The sequence below is a fragment of the Staurois parvus genome, unplaced genomic scaffold (genome assembly GCF_062004578.1).
Source record: "Staurois parvus isolate SC_StPar_1 unplaced genomic scaffold, SC_StPar_1.0 ptg000909l, whole genome shotgun sequence".
Taxonomy (NCBI): Eukaryota; Metazoa; Chordata; class Amphibia; order Anura; family Ranidae; genus Staurois; species Staurois parvus.
In genome coordinates, this window is record NW_028318705.1 from 172,501 (window position 1) to 194,797 (window position 22,297).

Sequence of the window (22,297 nt, forward strand, 5' to 3'; positions counted from 1 at the left end):
ATTATATCTTTTATTAAATTTTTTCCAATACAAACAAGAAAAAAGAACTTCTAATACACAGACATAAGAAGGAAATACAAAATGCAAATACATCAAAAATACATAAATTCAGTTTGCGTTTTCTACCCCCCACCCTATCTATCTGCCTGTGTCTTCTGTGAGACCAGGAAGAGAGGAGAGCGGTGCTGCAGCCGGGTCAGCCCTGGATCATGAGAGGTAAGTGTTCAGAGATTTGGGGGGGGGGGGTCAAGTAGTGGGGAGTTTTCTACCTTAACCCTTTGATGCCGAGCGCACGCAAATATGCGGCCGCTCGGCGTCTGGGCCTTGACACCGAGTGGCCGCATATTTGCGTGCAATTAGAAAATACATATGTGCTGAGAACATGCGCCCTGCGTGCTCCCAGCACATATGTCCATTAATCACGGAAAGGTCCCGATCTCCCCTTTTGATTGGGACCTTTTCTGATCATGTGATGGCGAATCACGGCGGTCACATGACCCTAAAACCCCGCCCGCCTCCCGGGTTCTGAAACTCTTAAAGGGCCGGGAGGTGCCGATGCCAAGTGGTTAAGGCAGAGAATGCTTTAATGCGGAGCTCCACCCAAAAGAGGAAGTTCTGCTTTAAGGACTGGCACCTTTGGGGGGGTGGGGAACTGATCCAGCGTTACTTTTGGTGGCCCAACTTGAATCAAGACTGTAGAGCCTATGTGGAAGTGGGAGGTGCCCGCTCACACGTCCGCTACGATCGCCCAGGCGATCGGAAGCGGAAGGTGTCCTCCCTCCCTCCCTCCCTGTAGTCTATTGGGACACGTGACAGGTCCCAGAAGACTACAGGACCAGTCATGAAGCGCAGCGCTACTCGCACATGTGCAGTGGGTACCTGGCTGTGAATCCGCAAGCTGTCAGACGGGTGCCCACACTGAAGATGCCGGCCTCCTGGAATACAGGACAGCCGGTGAAACGGGCTGCAGGGGACACACCACGGGACCGAGGGACAGTTAAGTGGCTGTTTTTTAAGTCAGCTGCTACAGTTTTTGTAGCTGCTGACTTTTTTTTTTTGACAGGGTGAGTGGAACTCCGCTTTTAAGATAAAAAAAAAAACTTTTTGATTTTAGAGTAACTTTAATATTGGTGTAATTTTCACATTTTGATATGCTTTACTCATCCGCATTTTTGTTTCTGTATTAAAGAGGGACTGAACTCTGGAAGCTGTGCTCAAAAAAGGGGCAAGGAGGGGGCTAAGGGGCTAGTCACCAGTATTGTCTGTAGCCTCCCTGCTGCCGCTCTTCTTCTCATTCCTGGCTTATCCTGCTTGCGGTGCTGCAGCCTCCCAGGGAGCGCGCACAAGCAGGGGGCGGGGAGGCCGCTTATAAACGGCCACCCAACCCTGCAGTGCCACCGTCCGGCCGTTTATATACAACAGCCGGACAGAAAAATGGTTAAATGGCATAATTAGTGCATAAATAAATTCTAATAAAAAAAATATACACATCAAGAAAGGACAATATCATGTGATAATATGCAAAAATATATAAGTATATAAACAAGAAATAAACATCACACACTGAAGATAATGGTGAGACAATGTACATGCATCCCTTAAACAAAGGGAAAAAAGTGACATAAATCACAAATAACGAAAGTGATAAGTAAATGGCATAAAATATGCCTGAAAAAGTGCCGTGACCAGAAGACTCGCAACTGGCGTGAATAATATCACAGAAATATACAATGAGACTGTCAGGATGAAAACCCGACTCAAGACGAAACTTTCGGACCACACAAAGTCCTTCCACATAAATGTGTTACAAAATGGTGATAAGCGACCAAAATAAACAACTTATAACTCGTGATCAAATCCCTAATTGGGATTTATTTGTGTATAACATAGTAAATCTTCAAATCTTAACTTTTTTTTTATTCCTGGGACATATTATTATTATTATTTTTATACAGTATTTATAAAGCGCCAATAGTTCGCTCAGCGCTGTACATTACAGAGGGGAACAAAACATGTGACAGAACAATACCAATACAATGCAAAACATGAGGGGATCGAGGGCCCTGCTCTTTGAAGCTTACAATATTAAAAAGATACATCTGTGTAAGCCAGAGAAACCTATTTTCAGCAGTTGAAAGCTCATACACTGCTGTACACAGGTCGGATATACAACATTGCAATGTGTCTATATTTGTTGTTTTTTCAGTCTGGAGCTTATTTCTCATATTCCTTGTACTTTGTGTAGGGAGGAGCCTCTGTTCGGACTTTGTGAGCAGTTCCTGCAGGAGATAGACGTCTTCCAGAGGTGAGAGTGAGTTTTATACACGTTACAGATCCCTGTGCAGAAAAAATCTGCACGTGATACTACTGTTGTGTGAACAGGGCACATAAATCCCTTGCAGATTGCGTGCGTAAAAACTGACGTCTCTGCGCTATGGTGTGAACGAGGCCTTATGCAGGTCATAGAAGAGTCAAAAACCGCCCTTTTTTATTAAAAAAAAAAACAAAACGAAAAATCGGTCGTGTGATCGGCCGACGTTACCACCAACGGTAAAAAAACGGCCGGCATTTAATTACTTCTGTCCCTGCAGAGAGCTCCGCTATTATATTTGACATGAAAAAGTATTGTGGTTGCAACAATGTATCCATTTCGGATACAGATGTTTTTATTTGGTTACAAATAGATACATTGTTGCAACCGCAAGACTTTCATATAAAATATAATAGAATTCTTCTCCTCCCTCCTCCCCCTCCCCCAGTTAAATTAGCACAGTGCTAAGTAGCAAAAAGTGGTCTGGCCATAACCGGCCAGAGCTGAAGTAATTACAGCAGGACTAAATGATAGAGATATATATATATATATAAATTGTACACTGACTGTAGTGAATGCATAGTGCTGTGTACAATCCCGCGCTATTTCTGGTGTTTGTAAGAGAGGAATGCTGGGATGATGTTATTCCTGTGTTCATGCATTAGAGTGATGTCATCTGTCACCAACCAGCGGGCAAAGACCTCTGCTCCCCTACTATTTGCCCTTTCTAAATATTTTTTGTTGCCTCTCCTTCAGGTGCTTCATCTCTGAGCTCCCACACATGCAGGACAGCTTTGTGGACAAGCTGCTCGATCTGATGCCACGCCTGGTAAATTCCAAGCCTCTTCAGATGGTGAAAATCCTACAAACCACCCTACGGCAAAGCAGCTTTCTGCGCCTAACTCTTCCAGAACAGGTAACCATTGCACACCTGATGCTTGTAATACAGAACAGCGCCACCTACTGTAACAGGCTGATATAACCAACTGCCTGACCTCAATGCTGCACTTCTCACCTCTGCTGGGAAACTGTGTGCACTCAGGGAATTGACAGATTACAGAAATCCTCTGACCTCTCCTTCCCTCAAGACTCAGAGTAAATAAAGCTAAAGCAAGGGGAAATACATGCATATTATATAATATTTTATATTATAGAACAGATGGGACCCGTTCACATAGTAATGCATAATCACGTGCCATTGGTGTGTTGGCTGTGACTTTCATTGTGATGGTCACCCCAAAAATAAATGTGCATCACAGCACAATGCACAATGTTCTGGCCATTGCATTGCCAAATAATTCAGACAGAATGCACAGCTCACTGTACAAATTCGGCAATGCCGGATCTCACTAAACTCACGTGCATGCGTGGGAGCGACTTCATCCCCACCCACCAATGACAGCGACTGGCGATAGAGACCTGGAAGTCGGCTGCCCAAAGGTGTCTCCCGGGCAGGGAGCTCAAGGACGCCACATCGCTGGAGCCGAGGTGACTTATAGTTCCGTTTTAATGAGCATTTGACCCTTTGGGAGGGATGCAATGGTAGATTTTTTTTTTTAAATTGATGGAGTTTAGCTTTGACTGCAAACGGTATGATTCACCTCAGGGGTGTGCAATTTATATTGCCCGACGCCCAGGACATGTAGCTCCGGGCACTGGACAGGCAGCAGGGCTCTTCTGTCAGGTGGAAGCATTCGGGTGGCAGCGCTACTGCTGATTGCCTTACGCTGGCACCATAGTGGGCTGTGTAGAAGCAAACAACCCCCCGCCTGCTGTCTCCCAGGCTACACTTGGCTATCTGCAGGCCTGGGACCAGTCAGTGGTTGCTGGCGGGTATAGGGGAGGGAGAAGAGCGGACACATCCACTCCCCTCCCCTTCTTGTCCTGACCGGGAAGTGATGTGACGTCACTTCTGGGTCCGCGTTGACAGATTCCCAGCAATGTGCACTGCATTACATTCAGCGTAGTACAGCAGAGACATCCAGGGTCTTTTAGACCCGGGACGTCTCAAAAAAGAGAATCTGTCACCAAAAATCATCACATAGAGGACTTTTTGTACTTTTGTTTTTATTTTTAAAAAATTAAAGTTACACCCAAGCATATAACCACCCCCACCCCCATTTATGTAAGCACGTACAAACATAAAATCGCTGGGGCGCCTATGCATGAAAACGACGATTGCGATACCCATGTTACATATCGCTGCACACGCTAGAATGAGATCGATAATTCTAGCACCAGACCTCCCTTGTAATGCTAAACTGATGACCTATAAGGGGCTTTAAAAGCGTCGCCTATAGAAAATATCCCAAAAGGAAAAAAGAAAACTTTTGTAATTGATTATAAAGCGTGAGTTGGAGCTTGGCTTCAACATGATATTTGTTTCCAAATCTGCTTAATCCATTTAACACTCCCATCCCCCCAGACTGATAATGCTGTTGCCTGCTGTGTCCTGGCTCATTCCTCCAAAGTGGTGTTTCAGTAATGTAGGAGATGAGTAATACCAGCCATAGACGGGTCAAAAATCGGCCGATTTTCGCACCGTTAGTGGGTTAATTAGTCGGCCGTTTTTCGGGCCTTATGCACATTTTTTTATCGGGCATGTTGGAAAATTCGCGGCCGATTTTCTCGGCAATGATGGGCAAATCGTCCGATCATTTTACTGATAAAAAATCTGCGCATGAGCCGTGACCTACAAGAAGAAGAAGAAGAAAAATTCCAGTCCACTATTATATTTTATATGAAAAAGTCTTGCGGTTGCAACAAATGTATCCATTTGTATCCGAATAAATACATCTGTATCCAAAATGGATATAAATGGATACATTGTTGCAACTGCAAGACTTTTCATATAAAATTTAATAGCGGACTGGAATTCTTCTTCTTCTTCCTCCTTCCTCCTCCTTCCTTCCTTCTCCTCCTTCCTTCCTTCTCCTCCTTCCTTCTCCTCCTTCCTTCCTTCTCCTCCTTCCTTCCTTCTCCTCCTTCCTCCTTCCTTCTCCTCCTTCCTCCTTCCTCCTCCTTCCTTCCTTCCTTCCTCCTTCCTTCCTTCCTCCTTCCTTCCTTCCTTCCTTCCTCCTTCCTTCCTTCCTTCCTCCTTCCTTCCTTCCTTCCTTCCTCCTTCCTTCCTCCTTCCTTCCTTCCTTCTTCTCCTCCTTCCTTCTTCTCCTTCTTCTCCTCCTTCCTTCCTCCTCCTTCCTTCCTCCTCCTTCCTTCCTTCCTCCTCCTTCCTCCTCCTCCTTCCTTCTCCTCCTCCTTCCTCCTCCTCCTTCCTTCCTCCTCCTCCCTTCCTTCCTCCTCCTCCCTTCCTTCCTCCTCCTCCCTTCCTTCCTCCTCCTTTCCTTCCTTCCTTCCTTCCTCCTCCCTTCCTTCCTCCTCCCTTCCTTCCTCCTCCCTTCCTTCCTCCTCCCTTCCTTCCTTCCTCCTCCCTTCCTTCCTTCCTCCTCCCTTCCTCCTCCTCCCTCCCCCTGTATGCTCCCCTGTCTCTGCAAGGGAGAGAAGTAATTATAGGGTTAAATGCCGGCCATAGACGAGACGAAAATCGGACGATTTTTTTTTTTTTTTTTTTTTTTTTTTTTTTTACTGTTGGTGGTAACGTCGGCCGATCGAACGACTGATTTTTCGTTGGGTTTTTTTTTTTTAAAAACGGACGATTTTCGAACCGTCTATGGCCTGCTTTAAAGCTCAGATCACCAGGTGAAAACAGAAGGAAAAAAACAAAGAAAACTAATGCAGCCACCATATCTTATGATTGTTAAGCTGCAATATACGTCATTTTTGGTTTTGGGTTTAATTTCGCTTCAAGTGTGTTTTGGTATCTAAACCTTAATCGGGGTCCAAAACACCACATGTTTCCTGCAAGTGTGAAATCCTACTACACCATGTGATGTCATATAATCATTTCATCTCCAGATCCACAGAGCCTCGTCGTACATTATTGAGCCAGCTGCTGAGTCTGATAACCCGATCCGATTCACCTCCGGGTTGGTCGTAGCTCTGGATGTTGATGCCACATTGGAGCATGTTCAGGAGCCACAGAGCTCTGTGAAAGTCCAGGTATGGCCGGGTACAATGGGATGACTATATTAAGGGCATTATTCATGTTCTTGTACCAGGAAGATAATAGTTTTTGTGATCTTAACTGGCAGGGAGACTACCAGAGAAAAAAGGGGAAAGAAAACAAGCGCAGGACCCTCATTTTATCCACCATGAGTCTTGCCCTGAAGAATGACAGCAGATGAATGAGTGTCCTGCCTTTGGCACACTTTCGCCTAGATCATGGGCGTCAAACTGGCGGCCGTCCGGCTGTTGCCAAACTACAAGTCCCATGAGGCATTGGAAGATTGACAGTTACATGCATGACTCCTAAAGGCAGAGGCATGATGGGATTTGTAGTTTCACAACAGCTGGAGGGGGCCGCCAGTTTGACACCCCTGGCCTAGATTGTCTGTTGCTCTTTTCACCAGCTGCCATTCTGTAGGATGTACTGTTGCTGGATCACAGAGACACATTACCGATCATGACCGGAACCTAGACACTTTGGTTGATATCTAGGTTTGTTGTAACAGTGATTCTGAAAGGATTAGTTTAGGAGGCACTGCTTGTAAAACACACAGCTCTGTCTCTGTTTGTTAACCACTTCCCGTCCGGCCCATGTATATAAACGGCCGGATGGGAGCAGTGCAGGAGCGGGTTGCTGTTCATAAACAGTGCCCGCATTTTCAGCCTGTGTGTGCTCCCTTGGAGCGCGAGGCACCACGATCCGGTGCCCGCTGAGTCCACTGATCGCTGTACGGGACCTCTGTGTGAAGTCCCGATCCTGTGATCACTGATTGGCCAATCAGTAATCACATGAATAGTAGTAAGCAAGATGTCACTTCCTGACATCATTGCTTACTACTAGTGGAATCTGTGAATGATCCCAGAGATCCCATGGTACAGGGCTATTCCCAACAGCCTTGTACCATGCGACCAATCACAGCTCGCACAGTATTGCTTACTACTAGTGAAATCTGTGAATGATCACAGAGATCACATGGTACAGGGCTATTCACAACAGCCTTGCACCATGCTACCAATCTCAGTTCATACAGTATTTCTCAATGGCTGCAGGAATGCCCTCAAAGGGCCGGTTGTATCTGTAAGACTAGATGTCCAGATCGCCCCTCCTTACATAAGATGTCAAGATAAGATGTCAAGAGCCCCCCCGCACACCATCAGAAGTCAAGAGTCCCCCACCCTCTCATCACAGTGCACCCCCCTTATCTTGTGCTGCTGCTATGGAGAAGCTGGGGGCTCGAGCTAGGAAGCAGAAAGTGCAGGGTCTGGAGGAGAACCAGAGTAGGGCTGGAGTCAGCTGACGGAGTCTGCTGAATGCTGAGACCAGGGAAGGCAGAGGCTAGGGGATGCTGTGGCTGCACAGAGAAGTGCAGGATCTGTAGGAGGAGTTCTGTCCTCCTCTCTGCTGCCAACTGCTGAGACGGGGACAGAGACAAGCCTCTCCACGGCTGCATGGAGAATGGAGGAGGAGTTCTTCTCTCTGCTGCTGACTGCTGACACAAGGTGGGGGTGAAGATGAGGGGGGTGCTACAGCTGCAGGAGAGGTGTGAGGGCCACATGAAATGGCCTTGTGTTTGACACGTGCTCACCTGACCCAGCTGCTTGTGATTTTATCTAAGGCTTCTGTCCTCAGGGAATGAGTCCCTCCCTCCCTGCCTGAGCCACCCATTCTCCCAGAGATATCGGGGTTTTTCAGTTTTTACAGTATCTAGCATCTTTTGATTTTTTTTTTTTCCTCCAGTTTTAAGTTACAGGGCCGTCACCTGAATTGAATCAATACAGAACAGTGGTCCTTCCCCATTTTCCTCTGTGATCTTTGATCTATCAATACAGAACAGTGGTCCTTTCCCATTTTCCTCTGTGATCTTCATTCTATCAATACAGAACAGTGGTCCTTCCCCATTTTCCTCTGTGATCTTCGATCTATCAATACAGAACAGTGGTCCTTTCCAATTTTCCTCTGTGATCTTCGATCTATCAATACAGAACAGTGGTCCTTCCCCATTTTCCTCTGTGATCTTCGATCTATCAGTACAGAACAGTGGTCCTTCCCCATTTTCCTCTGTGATCTTCGATCTATTAATACAGAATAGTGGTCCTTCCCCATTCTCCTCTGTGATCTTCGATCTATTAATACAGAATAGTGGTCCTTCCCCATTCTCCTCTGTGATCTTTGATCTATTAATACAGAACAGTGGTCCTTCCCCATTTTCCTCTGTGATCTTCGATCTATCAATACAGAACAGTGGTCCTTCCCCATTTTCCTCTGTGATCTTCGATCTATCAATACAGAATAGTGGTCCTTCCCCATTCTCCTCTGTGATCTTTGATCTATTAATACAGAATAGTGGTCCTTCCCCATTCTCCTCTGTGATCTTCGATCTATTAATACAGAATAGTGGTCCTTCCCCATTCTCCTCTGTGATCTTCGATCTATTAATACAGAATAGTGGTCCTTCCCCATTCTCCTCTGTGATCTTCGATCTATTAATACAGAATAGTGGTCCTTCCCCATTCTCCTCTGTGATCTTTGATCTATTAATACAGAATAGTGGTCCTTTCCCATTCTCCTCTGTGATCTTTGATCTATTAATACAGAATAGTGGTCCTTCCCCATTTTCCTCTGTGATCTTCGATCTATTAATACAGAATAGTGGTCCTTCCCCATTCTCCTCTGTGATCTTCGATCTATTAATACAGAATAGTGGTCCTTCCCCATTCTCCTCTGTGATCTTCAATCTATTAATACAGAATAGTGGTCCTTCCCCATTCTCCTCTGTGATCTTCAATCTATTAATACAGAATAGTGGTCCTTCTCCATTTTCCTTTGTGATCTTCGACTTGCTTGCTATTCAGCTGGGGTCTGACAGAGCTGGCGGGGTTATATGGATACACTGGGGGTCACTCCCAGCAAAGCGTTTGCCAATGTCTAACCATTTGAAAGTAGCGGCATATAAACCATGGTGTAAGAATAGATTCCTGTGTCCTGTACTGGATTCCAGTGTATGGCATATACAGGAATGTCAAAATCCTATTTTTAAAACTTTTACAAGCAAAAATCAGCACCTGAATATATCGATCAAGGTAGACTGACCTTTTAGTAAATTTAAGCCTTCTTGTAGGGGTCTGAGATGTTTACTTTTATATGTGCATTCATCGTTGAAAAGTGTCCCTGTCTTCCCTCCTCCAGGTTGTTTACCCAGATGGGCAGGTTCAAATCATCCATCCTAAACCAGCAGATTTCCGGAACCCAGGTCCCGGCAGACACCGGCTGATCACGCAGGTGTATCTGTCTCACACAGCATGGACAGGTAATCAATAGGATCATCACATACCCAATGGGTCTTATTTATGTAAATGTTTGGGGGGAACGTTGTTTCAATCTCTCTCGCCCATAGCAGCCTTTGTGATTCTCCTGTGGGACAATCTGTTGTAAATTGCTCAGGTGCAGGGCCGGACTGACAATTTGGAAACTCGGGCACTGCCCGAGGGCCCGGGGTCAGTAGGGGGCCTCATGAGATGCCCCTGGTACCTTTTTCATAGGCTTTTTTGAGTGTGGACAAGGACACAAGGGCCCCATGATCCCCTATTGCCCAGGGGCCCCATGAGTTGTCAGTCTGCCCCTGCTCAGGTGCAACAATATTAAAAGAAAAATTTCTTCAGATCATTTCCACAAACACTGCTAGGTGCCTGTCCAGCTCATTGCTGAGGATATGTACAATAGAGCAATGGATGACAGCAGTCCAGCATTAAATCCAAATTCTTTCCATCCATTGAAAAGGGATACAACAGATAATGAGATCTAATACACGCCTGACGCTCACAGGCACTTATTCATAGAGACTCTTAAACATAAGCAACCATGAACATGAAACTCATAAGAGAGCTTGCTACCTGTTGTACCTTGTTTTTTTGGACTCCTATAAAGAATTTGAGTTTAATGCTTAAAGTGTTACTAAACCCAGGACCCTGCACTCACTATATCTGGTCTCCCAGGACCCCGCACTCACTATATCTGGTCTCCCAGGACCCCGCACTCACTATATCTGGTCTCCCAGGACCCCGCACTCACTATATCTGGTCTCCCAGGACCCCGCATTCACTATATCTGGTCTCCCAGGACCCCGCACTCACTATATCTGGTCTCCCAGGACCCTGCATTCACTATATCTGATCTCCCAGGACCCCGCATTCACTATATCTGGTCTCCCAGGACCCCGCATTCACTATATCTGGTCTCCCAGGACCCTGCATTCACTATATCTGGTCTCCCAGGACCCTGCATTCACTATATCTGGTCTCCCAGGACCCCACATTCACTATATCTGGTCTCCCAGGACCCCGCACTCACTATATCTGGTCTCCCAGGACCCCGCACTCACTATATCTGGTCTCCCAGGACCCCGCACTCACTATATCTGGTCTCCCAGGACCCCGCATTCACTATATCTGGTCTCCCATGACCCCGCATTCACTATATCTGATCTCCCAGGACCCCACATTCACTATATCTGATCTCCCCGGACCCCGCATTCACTATACCTGTTCTTCTTGGACAACAATTGTATTTCCATGTTCTGTGTACTGTGGGAGACCAAATATAGTGAATGCAGGGTCCAGGAAGACCAGATATAGTGAATGCGGGGTTCGGGGAGACCAGATATAGTGAATGCGGGGTTCGGGGAGATCAGATATAGTAAATGCGGGGTCCTGGGAGACCAGATATAGTGAATGCGGGGTCCGGGGAGACCAGATATAGTGAATGCGGGGTCCGGGGAGACCAGATATAGTGAATGCGGGGTCCTGGGAGACCAGATATAGAGAATGCTGGATCCTGGGAGACCAGATATAGTGAATGTGGGGTCCTGGGAGACCAGATATAGTGAATGCGGGGTCCTGGGAGACCAGATATAGTGAATGCGGGGTCCTGGGAGACCAGATATAGTGAATGCGGGGTCCTGGGAGACCAGATATAGTGAATGCGGGATCCTGGGAGACCAGATATAGTGAATGCGGGGTCCTGGGAGATCAGATATAGTGAATGCGGGGTCCTGGGAGATCAGATATAGTGAATGCGGGGTCCGGGGAGACCAGATATAGTGAATGCGGGGTCCTGAGAGACCAGATATAATGAATGCGGGGTCCTGAGAGACCAGACATAGTGAATGCAGGGTCCTGGGAGACCAAATATAGTGAATGCAGGGTCCGGGGAGACCAGATATAGTGAATGCGGGGTCCTGGAAGACCAGACATAGTGAATGCAGGGTCCGGGGAGACCAGATATAGTGAATGCAGGGTCCGGGGAGACCAGATATAGTGAATGCGGGATCCTGGGAGACCAGATACAGAGAATGCAAGAACATGGGTTTAGAAACACTTTAAAACTCACCACACACTTGGGAGTGAATTCTGTTCCTGGCCTTGCTGGAATCTAAAATAATAACTTTTTATTGAAGATATGTTGACCTAGCAATACATTAATGAATTTAGGCAGACTTGCATTTTTACCGCAAAACCCTCTTTAAGTGCAATTACAAGGAGTCTGGGGTAAATTCCTGATAGTACACATAAAGTAAGCAGTGTACTACTCCCAGCTCTTTAGGAACCACATAACCCAGCATGCCCATTTGGAGCCAAAGGGTGGCCAAGCCTGATGTACATGGCACACTAATAGAGAGAAGGGTTCAGTCTGTAAGTATCAGCCTTGTAGTTTTCCTTTGTTCTCTCTATATATTACTGTAATTCTATATCCTTCCCCTGACATTACATCGTATATTTCATTTTCTTCCCACAGAGCCGTGTCAGATCGAAGTACGACTCCTACTTGCCTACAGCTCCAGCCGCAGCAAAATATTAAACCGATCGTGTAAACCGGCATGGGGGGAGAGCATGGACACCCTGCCTGCCGTGGACAGCACCATAGAAGGCACTATTCCCTTCAGCAAACCCGTTAAAGTCTTCTTGATGCCCAAACCCGCCAGGCGGTAACATATCTAGAGTTGGGTATGTGCGTTGTAACGTAACCAGGGAATATGGACTCCTATCTCCGGTGGTAGCCTGTCACAGCGATCCATCTCATTTCTTGTCACGTGGTGCTGTTCTGCAAGATGGAGTCCTACCACCGTCCCTGGGATCTGTCCGTGTGGTTGGCAGAAGAACAGACACACAGGCAGATGCTGGTCATCTTGTGATGTAAATGAAAGAGGTTCTCCAGGAACTGTCATTTACAAGCCCTAGACATGCAGGGAAACCTGTATTGAAACACGTGTTTAGGCTTCCATTGCTGACTTTCTTTTAAAATGCTGGTTTGCTGGCTGCCGTGCTGATCCAGCTGCATCAATATTTAGGTTCCCTGACTCATAACAAAAATGAAGATGAGGAATCCTTTAGCAAGAAACAACCAGGCAACTAGCACTGAAGGAAGGATCAGAAACACAGAAATGGAATGCCAGAAGTGTGCTTCAAAGTGAAGAAAATCAAAAGAATATTTATACCAATCCGTCACATTTTGGACTCTTTTTGGACTTCAGCAGAATCCTTAATCTGACATTTTGGGATTCTTTCATTTAACAGAAGAACCAAAGACTGTGTGAGGTCTGAGCCCTTATCTAAGATCAGCATTGCTGGGACAGCTAGATTGTTGGGGGAGCTACTTACCTATCCAGCGGCCCGTGTCTGGAAGAGCCACCACATCTCCATTCTTCAGTCATTGCAAGTATTCAGACATCAGACGTGTTGAATACGTCTTCCCTCCCCATCAGGTGTTTGTGGTTTGTCCAGCCCTCTTGTAGTGACACACAAACCGGCAGGAGGTACCACAGCGGCTGGTGGGGGAGCAAGTTTTTTACACCTTTTGGAAGTGTGGAATACATGCAGCAGCTAGGGAGGGGGGATGTGTTTTTTTTTTTTTTATATACATGCACAGGCCCCTGGTAAGGTTAGTATATAAATGATTCTTTTATGTGTCCTGTAGGAACTAATGAGCTGAGGGTCAGCGTCCAGACCGTGACCAATTGGCTGCAATTTAACTCTTTAAACTCCTTTAAACTTTAGTGGAATAAAATGTTGCTTTGTATAAGAGACTTTTTGTAACTTTTTTGTTTTTCTTTTTTATAGTGTGGTTACAAAGAAAATGAGTGAGGGTTTGTTTTTGTTTTTTTCATGGTCTAATTGGGCTGTGGCCTATGTGGGGTTCTAGAAGATGCAACAAGGCTCCTGATTCTTCGATTGTGCCAAGAAAGTTTCCCATCTTTGCACACTGCCATGCTGGAAGACAGATATGTGAAGTCTTAGGACCTATTGCACAGTATTGGCTAGGTAGAGCTTACTATGATCCATTTGTGTGTATCCTTAAGCCCCGGTTCACATATATGCAGCCGTGCGGGCTGCGTTTTGCACGGGCACGAGAGCCCATTCATTTGAATGGACTCTCGTGCCCGGTGACACGCAGTGAAATCTGCACTTTTTCAGAAAACGCGACCCACACGGGAACCTCGGTTCCCAGTACGGTTGCGTTTTCCAGTGCGGGCGGCGTGCCATTAGAATTAACGACACCCGCCCGCAGATCCGCATTTCTCTGTGCGGGTGGTGCGGCTTCACGGATTTTCGTGTGGATCCGCAGCGGCACCACCCGCACAGATGTGAACCTAGCCTTAACCTCTTTGTGCTGAGCTGCCGCACATTTGCTTGCAATTAAGAAAAACATATGTGCTGAGGGCGCGTGCTATGCGCGCTCCCAGCACACATGTCCAGTACTCACGGAAAGGTCCCCATCTCCTCTTTCGATTGGGACCTTTCCCAATCATGTGACCGCTGTGTCGGTGAATCACGCCAGTCATTTGACCTTAAAACTCCGCCCCGCCTCCCGGCTTCTGAAACCCTTAAAGGGCTGGGAGGCGCCGGCGCCAAGGGGTTAAGGATAAGTTCACCTCAGGGGCGGACTGACAACTTCGGGCAATAGGGGATCATGGGGCCCCTGTGTCCTCACCCACACCCAAAAAAGCCTATGAAAAAGCCAATGAAAAGGTACCAGGGGCATCTCATGGGGCCCCCTACTGACCCCGGGCCCTTGGGCAGTACCTGAGTGTTCGAATGGTCAGTCCGCCCCTGGTTCACCTTTTGGATAAATATATTAAATGCACTTTTTTTTTTTGCAGGTAAAAAAAATGTGCTTTTATTATTTTTGTCCAAAGAAGCCTGTAAAGCGTTGCACCAGCGATCTGTCAGAATCTCCTAGATTTGCTGAAGCCTGTATTTGCTTTGGAATAAATCACCTCTAACATTGGTTGTCCTACGTGTGTGGATGTTGCTGCATTATATAAACTATTAGAATAGTTTTTCACATTTCAGAATAGGGTGCCCTTTTAATATTATGGCCAGTCTTGAGGCCCCCCATTTTAGAATGGGGTGCCTCGGGACTGTCCATCATTTTATAGGGTGCCTCGGGACTGTCCATCATTTTATAGGGTGCCTCGGGACTGTCCATCATTTTATAGGGTGCCTCGGGACTGTCCATCATTTTATAGGGTGCCTCGGGACTGTCCATCATTTTATAGGGTGCCTCGGGACTGTCCATCATTTTATAGGGTGCCTCGGGACTGTCCGTCATTTTATAGGGTGCCTCGGGACTGTCCATCATTTTATAGGGTGCCTCGGGACTGTCCGTCATTTTATAGGGTGCCTCGGGACTGTCCGTCATTTTCAAGGGTGCCGGGACTGTCCATTATTTTAAAGGGCGCCTTGCCTGAAAAAAAGTTGAGAAACACTGACTTAGAAGGCCACAGGTTCGCTGTAACGTAGTCTCTACTTGGCTGATAAAATCCAGCATCTCCCACGTGGCCAAATATATTCATGGGCTAACATCGACACATTCAGCAACGTTTTCTGATGAATTGGTAAATTATTGGTCTGCCTGTAGAATGAAAGCTGTGGGGTTTTTTTTGTTTTTTTTTTCAGAAAGCCTTTTGTATTACTTAAATACATTTCTGTATATGTGTGATATTTTATCTTGTAAAAATGTTTTTAATGTATAAATATAATTAAATTCAAAGTCATCTTGTAGCAATTTATTAGACTTATGCAGGCCATAGATGGGTCGAAAATCAGCCGAAATGTCGTCCGAAAGAATAATGGGCCGATTTTCGGATCGTTAGTGGGTGAATTTGTCGGAAGTTTTTCGTGATTTTGACACATTTTTTTTATTCGGTTATGTTGGAAAAAAACGTCCGATTTTGTCGATCGGCCGATTTTCACGGCAATGATGGGCAAATCGGCCAATCTTTTTACCGATTAAAAAAATGCGCATGAGCCATGACCTGCAAGAAGAAGAAGATGAAGACAAAGAACATCTGTATCTATTTGTATCCATTTTGGATACAGATGTTTCTATTCGGATACAAATAGATACAATGTTGCAACTGCTATACTTTTAAATGTCAAATATAATAGTGGAGTGTCCCTGCAGAGATCTCTGCTATTATATTTGACATTTAAAAGTCTAGCGGTTGCAACATTGTATCTATTTGTATCCGAATAGAACCATCTGTATCTGAAATGGATACAAATAGATACAATGTTGCAACTTTGCTATACTTTTAAATGTCATATAATAGCTGAGCTCTCTGCAGGGACACCGCTATTATATTTGCCGGCTGTAGACGGGACGAAAATCAGCCGATTTGTTTTTTTTTTTTTTTTTTTTAACCAATGGTGGTAACGTCGGCTGATTGAACAACCGATTTTTCGTTTTAAAAAAAAAAAAAAAAAAAAACGGCTGGTTTTCGACCCGTCTATGGCCTGCATTAGGGCTCATGTACATTGCAGCTGATAAACATTTAGGAGCTGTTGAGTGTTTTTTTCAGCAGCCCCTGAACTCTCCCTAATGTTTTCCTATGTGTCCATGTACACATCTTCGTTTAGAAACATCCACCCACATCGGCAGCGCTCCTGTCCGGCTGTTTATCGGCATGGGCCCGAACGGGAAGAGGTTAAGCTGCCAGGTTGTGGAAATTTTTTGAAAAAGAACTACTATGGACTAAATTGGTGCCCCAATCTACTTGTCCCCCATGACAATATACTTGTCCAGATAAAAACAAAAACTTTTTTTTTTAACCAAAACCGTATTTAAATCGGTGGTGATATTATAATGTTGTTGTTTTTTTGTTTTTTTTAAAGGGGGTTTTATGGCAACTTAAACGTTTAATATTTTTAACATTGCGCTGTTTATCTCCAACCCCCCCACCCCGCCTCTCTCCAGCACCGCACCCGGGGACTAGCAGGGAGCAGAGAGATACCATGCAGTGAATGAGGAAAGAACACACCGAGGGCACACAGGCCTAGTGCATTACCATAAAAAATGTTTAATGAGAAATAAAGTAGGTGACAAAGTCAAGGCACGTCATAAAAGAACAGCTGGGTCAACACCGCGATGAGTAACAGTCCACAATAGGGAGTGTAGACATCCAATAGGCTGACGCGTTTCAAGGACTTGCCTCTTCCTCAGAGCCCTTCAGCCCACCATGCAGTGTAATGAGCACTGATTGGCTGCTTGTCAGAAAAGGGGCGTGTCGGGCTTATCCTTTATCCCTTTCGTTGCCAGAGCCGTTTTTGCACAAGATTGAAAAAAATCATTTTAGGCCTGAAGATTACACAAAACTCCCAAACATGATATATTTTCTGAAATCCGAGACCCTGGAAAATAAAATAGTGGTAGTGCCAAGTTTTTATGTCTCATGATATTAATGCAAAATTTCAGTAAAAAATACATGTTTGCTAATTTTAGGGCACAAAAAAGCCATAAATTACCCTTTTTTTTGTAAAATATAAAAGGACAGAATTCTCATCATTTCTTGCTGCAACAAGACTTTTGAATCGTCCCTTGTGGTAATGTACGCAATTGCCATGGTGTCTGACCAAGCATGATCAGATGGCCATCTTTTCGAGATGTCCAGTGTTGCAGGGACAGCCAAATTGCTCAAAGTTCCAGGATTGCTGAGCCACCAGGTCAAGAGCAACCTGGTCTTTGGTACCAGGTGGAATGGTCTGTTCAAGGTCTGAACTGACCTTTCTTATGAATGTCAGAATTTTGGTGGACACTCGAGCAGCAGAGGATAGTCCAAATGGCAGGGCCACAGACCGAATCACTGATGCAGTGGAAAAATGGGGACATTCAAATACCTATCCTTGGAATCCGTAGCCATAAATTCTTGCTGAGGAAAGGCTGACTGACCAAGATTCCATACAGTTTCAGGGCCCGAATTAAAACATTTAGGGTCTTGATGTCTAAGATAAGGTCAATGTCTCCTTCTGTATAGGTTTGGTCAATAGGTTGGAGTAGAACCCCAGGAATCATACTGCCACAGGTACTGGAGTAATAATCCCCTATTCCTGAAGGCCCGCAAGGGTTACATGAAGATTTGAAGTTTGCATATGTTCCCTGTGCTTACATGGGTTTCTTCCAGGTACTATATATTCCAGTCTCCAATGTTCCAAAAGACATGCTGGTAGGTTAAAGGACTCCTGTTTAAATTTTCCCTAGTATGTATGCATGCGGGGACCTTAGATTGCAAACTCCTTGAGGGACTGATATGAGTGAATATGTAAGCACTGTAAATAAAGTGAATTGTTGGAGCTTTATAAATACATGTAATAAATATTCGTTGTGGTGAAACAGGCAAGTTGGATAATTTGAACTGAAGAGGGGCTGAGAGCAGAATTAGTTTGTAGCCAATGCAAACTACCTCCCATACCCAAGCATCTGAGATACTGGCTGATCAGATGTCTGCAAAGGCTAACAGATGTCCCCCCATTTTTTGACAGTCAAGGCAACACGTACCAGAGAAAACAAGAGTCACAGTTGATCTATCAGCTGTGGTCTCACAGGCCTGCGGTGTGTCTGTACCTTTTTGCTATTGTGGTTCCGCTGATACCTGTGGTTCTACAAATATGGCCTCCTATGACCCCCACTCTGCCCTACAATCCATGTGACTAGTTTCTATGTATCTGGTTCCTTTCATCCTCTGTGACCCGTGTGCACCTACCTACTGCCCGTTTCTTCATTGAACTGACTTCTCCTGGGGTCTCTGGATTTGCTTTTCTGCTGCCTGCCCTGATCTTCGGGCTGTTCACTTCTTTTAATTTCTACCCGCTTTGGCTGAACCAGTGCTTCTGCTTTGTTTCTGTATCTGCTTTCATGGCTTGTGTCTGCACCTTGAGCGCGGTGAACGTGGAGGTTGTGCAATAGCATGCAGAAAATCCCCACCAACAGGGGTACTGATGAAAAGCAGCTGGTTTATAGACTCCATGCCTTAGCCTAGGGCAGTGGTTCTCAACCTTCCTAATGCCGCGACCCCTTAATACAGTTCCTCATGTTGTGGTGACTCCCAACCATAAAATTATTTACTCTTTACACATTGGAAATGTGTTGTTCGATGGTCTTAGGTGACCGCTGTGAAAGGGTCGTTCGACCCCCAGGTTGAGAACCACTGGCCTAGGGGATCCTGAGTCACCTGCTCACCTCCAGCTACCTGCAGTTGGCATAGTAGGTCCACAATTATCCAGCCATACATGAAGACATGGTTTTGGAAAGGATCTTCAGATGGTTTGTGATGAGATCCTTAAACACTTCCACTTTTTACAAAGCTCTCCTTAGACTGGCAGCCCTTTGGGGAGAGTGAATAACTTATCAGGGTTCTTCCAGTCCCCATGTAAGACTCCTGGAAACAGTGGATGCAATGGAAAGGCCTTGGCAGACTTAGGGGCCCCTAAATGAACCTAGACTGGGAATGGTGCTAGTAAAAGTTGTAGTCTGATCCTGAAGTTTTGAGATAAACCATATCTCTTTTAAGTCTAGAAGTAATGGTAAAGCCTATGAATTCTTAATCTCCCTGGAGGTATTCCCGAGTGTAGCTCGGGGTAAAGTTTCAGCACCACAAGCGGTAACCCCGAGCTACACTCGGGAATACATTGCAGCGTTGCTCCGGGATCTCTTCTTCACTTACCTTGTCCTTCGCTCCCGCGATGTCCCTCCTGCAGTGTCCCCGGCAATGTCCATTCCGGGTTCCGTTCCCTGTGACATCGGGACATACGGGGGACGGAACGGCGGGAAATTTAAAAATGTGAAAAAGTGACATTCACTAAATACACTAAAATCACATAGTATAACATTCCTGTATCAAACCATTTCACATACATTTTGTCCCGAGTGCTTTGTCCGGCGCCCTGCCTGCATTTTTACTGTTCTTTCTGCCTGGAAACTGAGAAATGTCCATGGCGTCCAAAAAGCGTCCCTTTAGGTCAAAAGCGGTTTTAGACCGGCTAGAGAACAGCGATAGTAAATTAGAACCACTTGCAGAATTGAGTGATAATGATTTGTGGGGGAAATTCCTCATCAGACACTGAAAACGATTCTGCGACTTTACTCAGTGATGTGCGAACTTGGCGCTCTAGTTCACATTTCAGTGTTTTTGGTTTGATTATATTATTGAATTTTATTATTATATTATTTTTTATGATTATTAAATTATAATTTATGATTTCGTGTTTCAAATTTGATCCTACCCGGGATGTTTACTAGACTCTTTTTCGGACAGATTTCAGTGAGTTGTTGCTAAAAATTACAGGCCTTCAATAAAAAAAAAAAACATATTTCCATGCAAAAAAATGTACCGCTTTGAGCACAGAAATGCTGACATAATCAGACCGCTAGGAAGGCTACATGCAACATCATCTGTCAGGCTCCATGCACACTAGCGGGTTTTTTTTAAGCTTGAAAAATGCTGGTAATAGCTGGTTTAGTGTTAGTTTTATTAGTGTTTTTAAAGTACATGTAGGAAAAAAGCTAGAAAAAATTTGTTGGGAGCTGTGACGGAGGTTAGGCAGGACAGAACACACAAGGCAGACGGCAAACACTTAAAGCTTTATTAAAACAGACAACAGTCACTCAATGGGGAGTAGTCCAGAGAGAGAGAGCCCAAAATACTTGTAATCCAGCCCCGGTGGGCAAAGGTAAAGTCTCTACAGCAGTTTGTAATCCAACAGGGAGGTAGGAGGCAGTTCATAAACAGTTCAGATAACACAGGGGAAGCATACACTCACGCAGAGCTGATGTGGTAGTCTCAGGCAAAGCTGATGTGGTAGTCTCAGGCAGGGCTGATGTGGTAGTCTCAGGCAGAGCTTGCAGCGTCTCAGACAGGGCTGATGTAGTTTCTGGGGTCCCCCCTTACTCCAATGGGGCTTAGGCAGAGTCTGTCCACTAGAGTCCCGCCGCAGCTGGGATCCCTCAGTGGCTGCACAGCAGAGTGGATGCCCGGGAAGAGCTCAGCACTGTCCTCTTAAACCCCGGGGCAGGACGAGAGGTGAAGGGGGGGTCATTAGCAGGATGACAATGGAGGGAATGCTTTGATTGAGTTTTGGGGACATTTGGATGACAATGGAGGGAATGCCTTGATTGAGTTTGGGGACATTTGGATGACAATGGAGGGGATGGCTTGATTGAATTGGGGAAACATTTGGCAGGAAAGGCACTAATTGCATTGGAGATGGGAAGCACTTCCTCTGGCACAAAAGTAAGGCACTAATTAGAGATGTACTACATTTGGGCACAAGACAGGATGGACAAGGAAACACAATAATTGAATTTGTAGCTGTAAACAGGGTAACAGTGGGGAGAATACATTAATTGAATTTGGGGACCTTTTGGCCGGAGGAGGGTGGGGGAGTGCATTAATTACAGCTAGGAGCATTTGGCACACAGGAGTAGAATACTAATTTGAGGATGCACTTCCTCTGGACACAAGGGATTAATAAAGGAATTAATAACTGGGACTGGCAGAGCACCTATATTGTTACAGTAGCATTTTAGTAGAGTTTAGGAGCGTTCAGCGTTTTATTCTGCTGGAAAATTGCTCCCAAAAATTCTACAAAAACTATTTTTTTTTCTGCTCCTAAACACTGAAGCTTGAAAATCGTTACTAGCCTATAGTGTGCATGGACACATAGGATAACACTATTTCACTTCTAGGAGCAGAAAATAAATGCTGACAGCTTCTAGGAGATTTACAAAAATGCTACAGTGCATGGAGCCTCAAGGATTTGAGGGACTCCACATCAGAAAGAGTCTTTGTGACTGAAACCTCCTACGGTCCTAAGGCCGTAGTGAGGTTAGATAAAGATCCTGCAGGGGAAGGCGTAGTAGGCCCGGATCTCGTGGGTGCTGGGGTGGGCTATGCCCCCCAGATTTTAGTTGTGCACCCCTAGACCTTCTAGAGTGAATTCACAAATCCATGAGACCTTATGGGGACAGTTGATGTAAGAGGGCACTCTGAGAGGGGCAATTGATGTAAGAGGGCACTCTGAGAGGGGCAATTGATGTAAGAGGGCACTCTGAGGGGGACAGTTGATGTAAGGGGGCACTCTGATGGGAACAGTTGATGTAAGGGGGCACTCTGATGGGGACAGGTGATGAAAGGGAGCACTCAGATGGGGACAGTTGATGTAAAGGGGCATTCTGATGGGGACAGTTGATGTAAAGGGGCACTCTGAGGGGGGCAATTGATGTAAGGGGCTACTCTGAGGGGGCAATTGATGTAAGGGGGCATTCTGATGGGGACAGTTGATGTAAGGGGACACTCTGATGGGGACAGTTGATGTAAGGGGACACTCTGATGGGGACAGTTGATGTAAAGGGGCACTCTGGTGAGGACACCTGATGTAAGGAAGGACTGTAATAGGAACTTTGATGTAAGGAGGAACTCTGAGAAGAACTCCTGATCTAAGGAGGGCTTTGTTAGGGACGCCTGACATAGGGGGTCACAGGTTCTGTTTAATCACCCTAAACTAATGACAGCATTCCCAGTTCACTCCTGCATCACCTGTAAAATGTTACTTCCAGGTTATGACTCCGTGGTACAAAAGTGTGCTGAGTGAACA

The 22,297-nt window shown here is 45.5% G+C and overlaps 1 protein-coding gene across 2 annotated transcripts in view; it reads left to right on the forward strand.

The window, feature by feature from the left end:
• INTS4 (integrator complex subunit 4) overlaps positions 1 to 15,423 on the forward strand; it is an 87,267-nt gene extending 71,844 nt beyond the window's left edge. For both annotated transcript variants that reach the window (XM_089656472.1, XM_089656473.1), the window contains exons 19-23: positions 2,246 to 2,305; positions 3,068 to 3,227; positions 6,224 to 6,367; positions 9,561 to 9,681; positions 12,165 to 15,423. In XM_089656472.1, the coding sequence (XP_089512598.1) occupies positions 2,246 to 2,305; positions 3,068 to 3,227; positions 6,224 to 6,367; positions 9,561 to 9,681; positions 12,165 to 12,358 (679 nt within the window). In that variant the 3' untranslated portion in view covers positions 12,359 to 15,423. The remainder of the gene's footprint in view (positions 1 to 2,245; positions 2,306 to 3,067; positions 3,228 to 6,223; positions 6,368 to 9,560; positions 9,682 to 12,164) is intronic.
• The last annotated feature ends 6,874 nt before the right edge of the window (positions 15,424 to 22,297 follow it).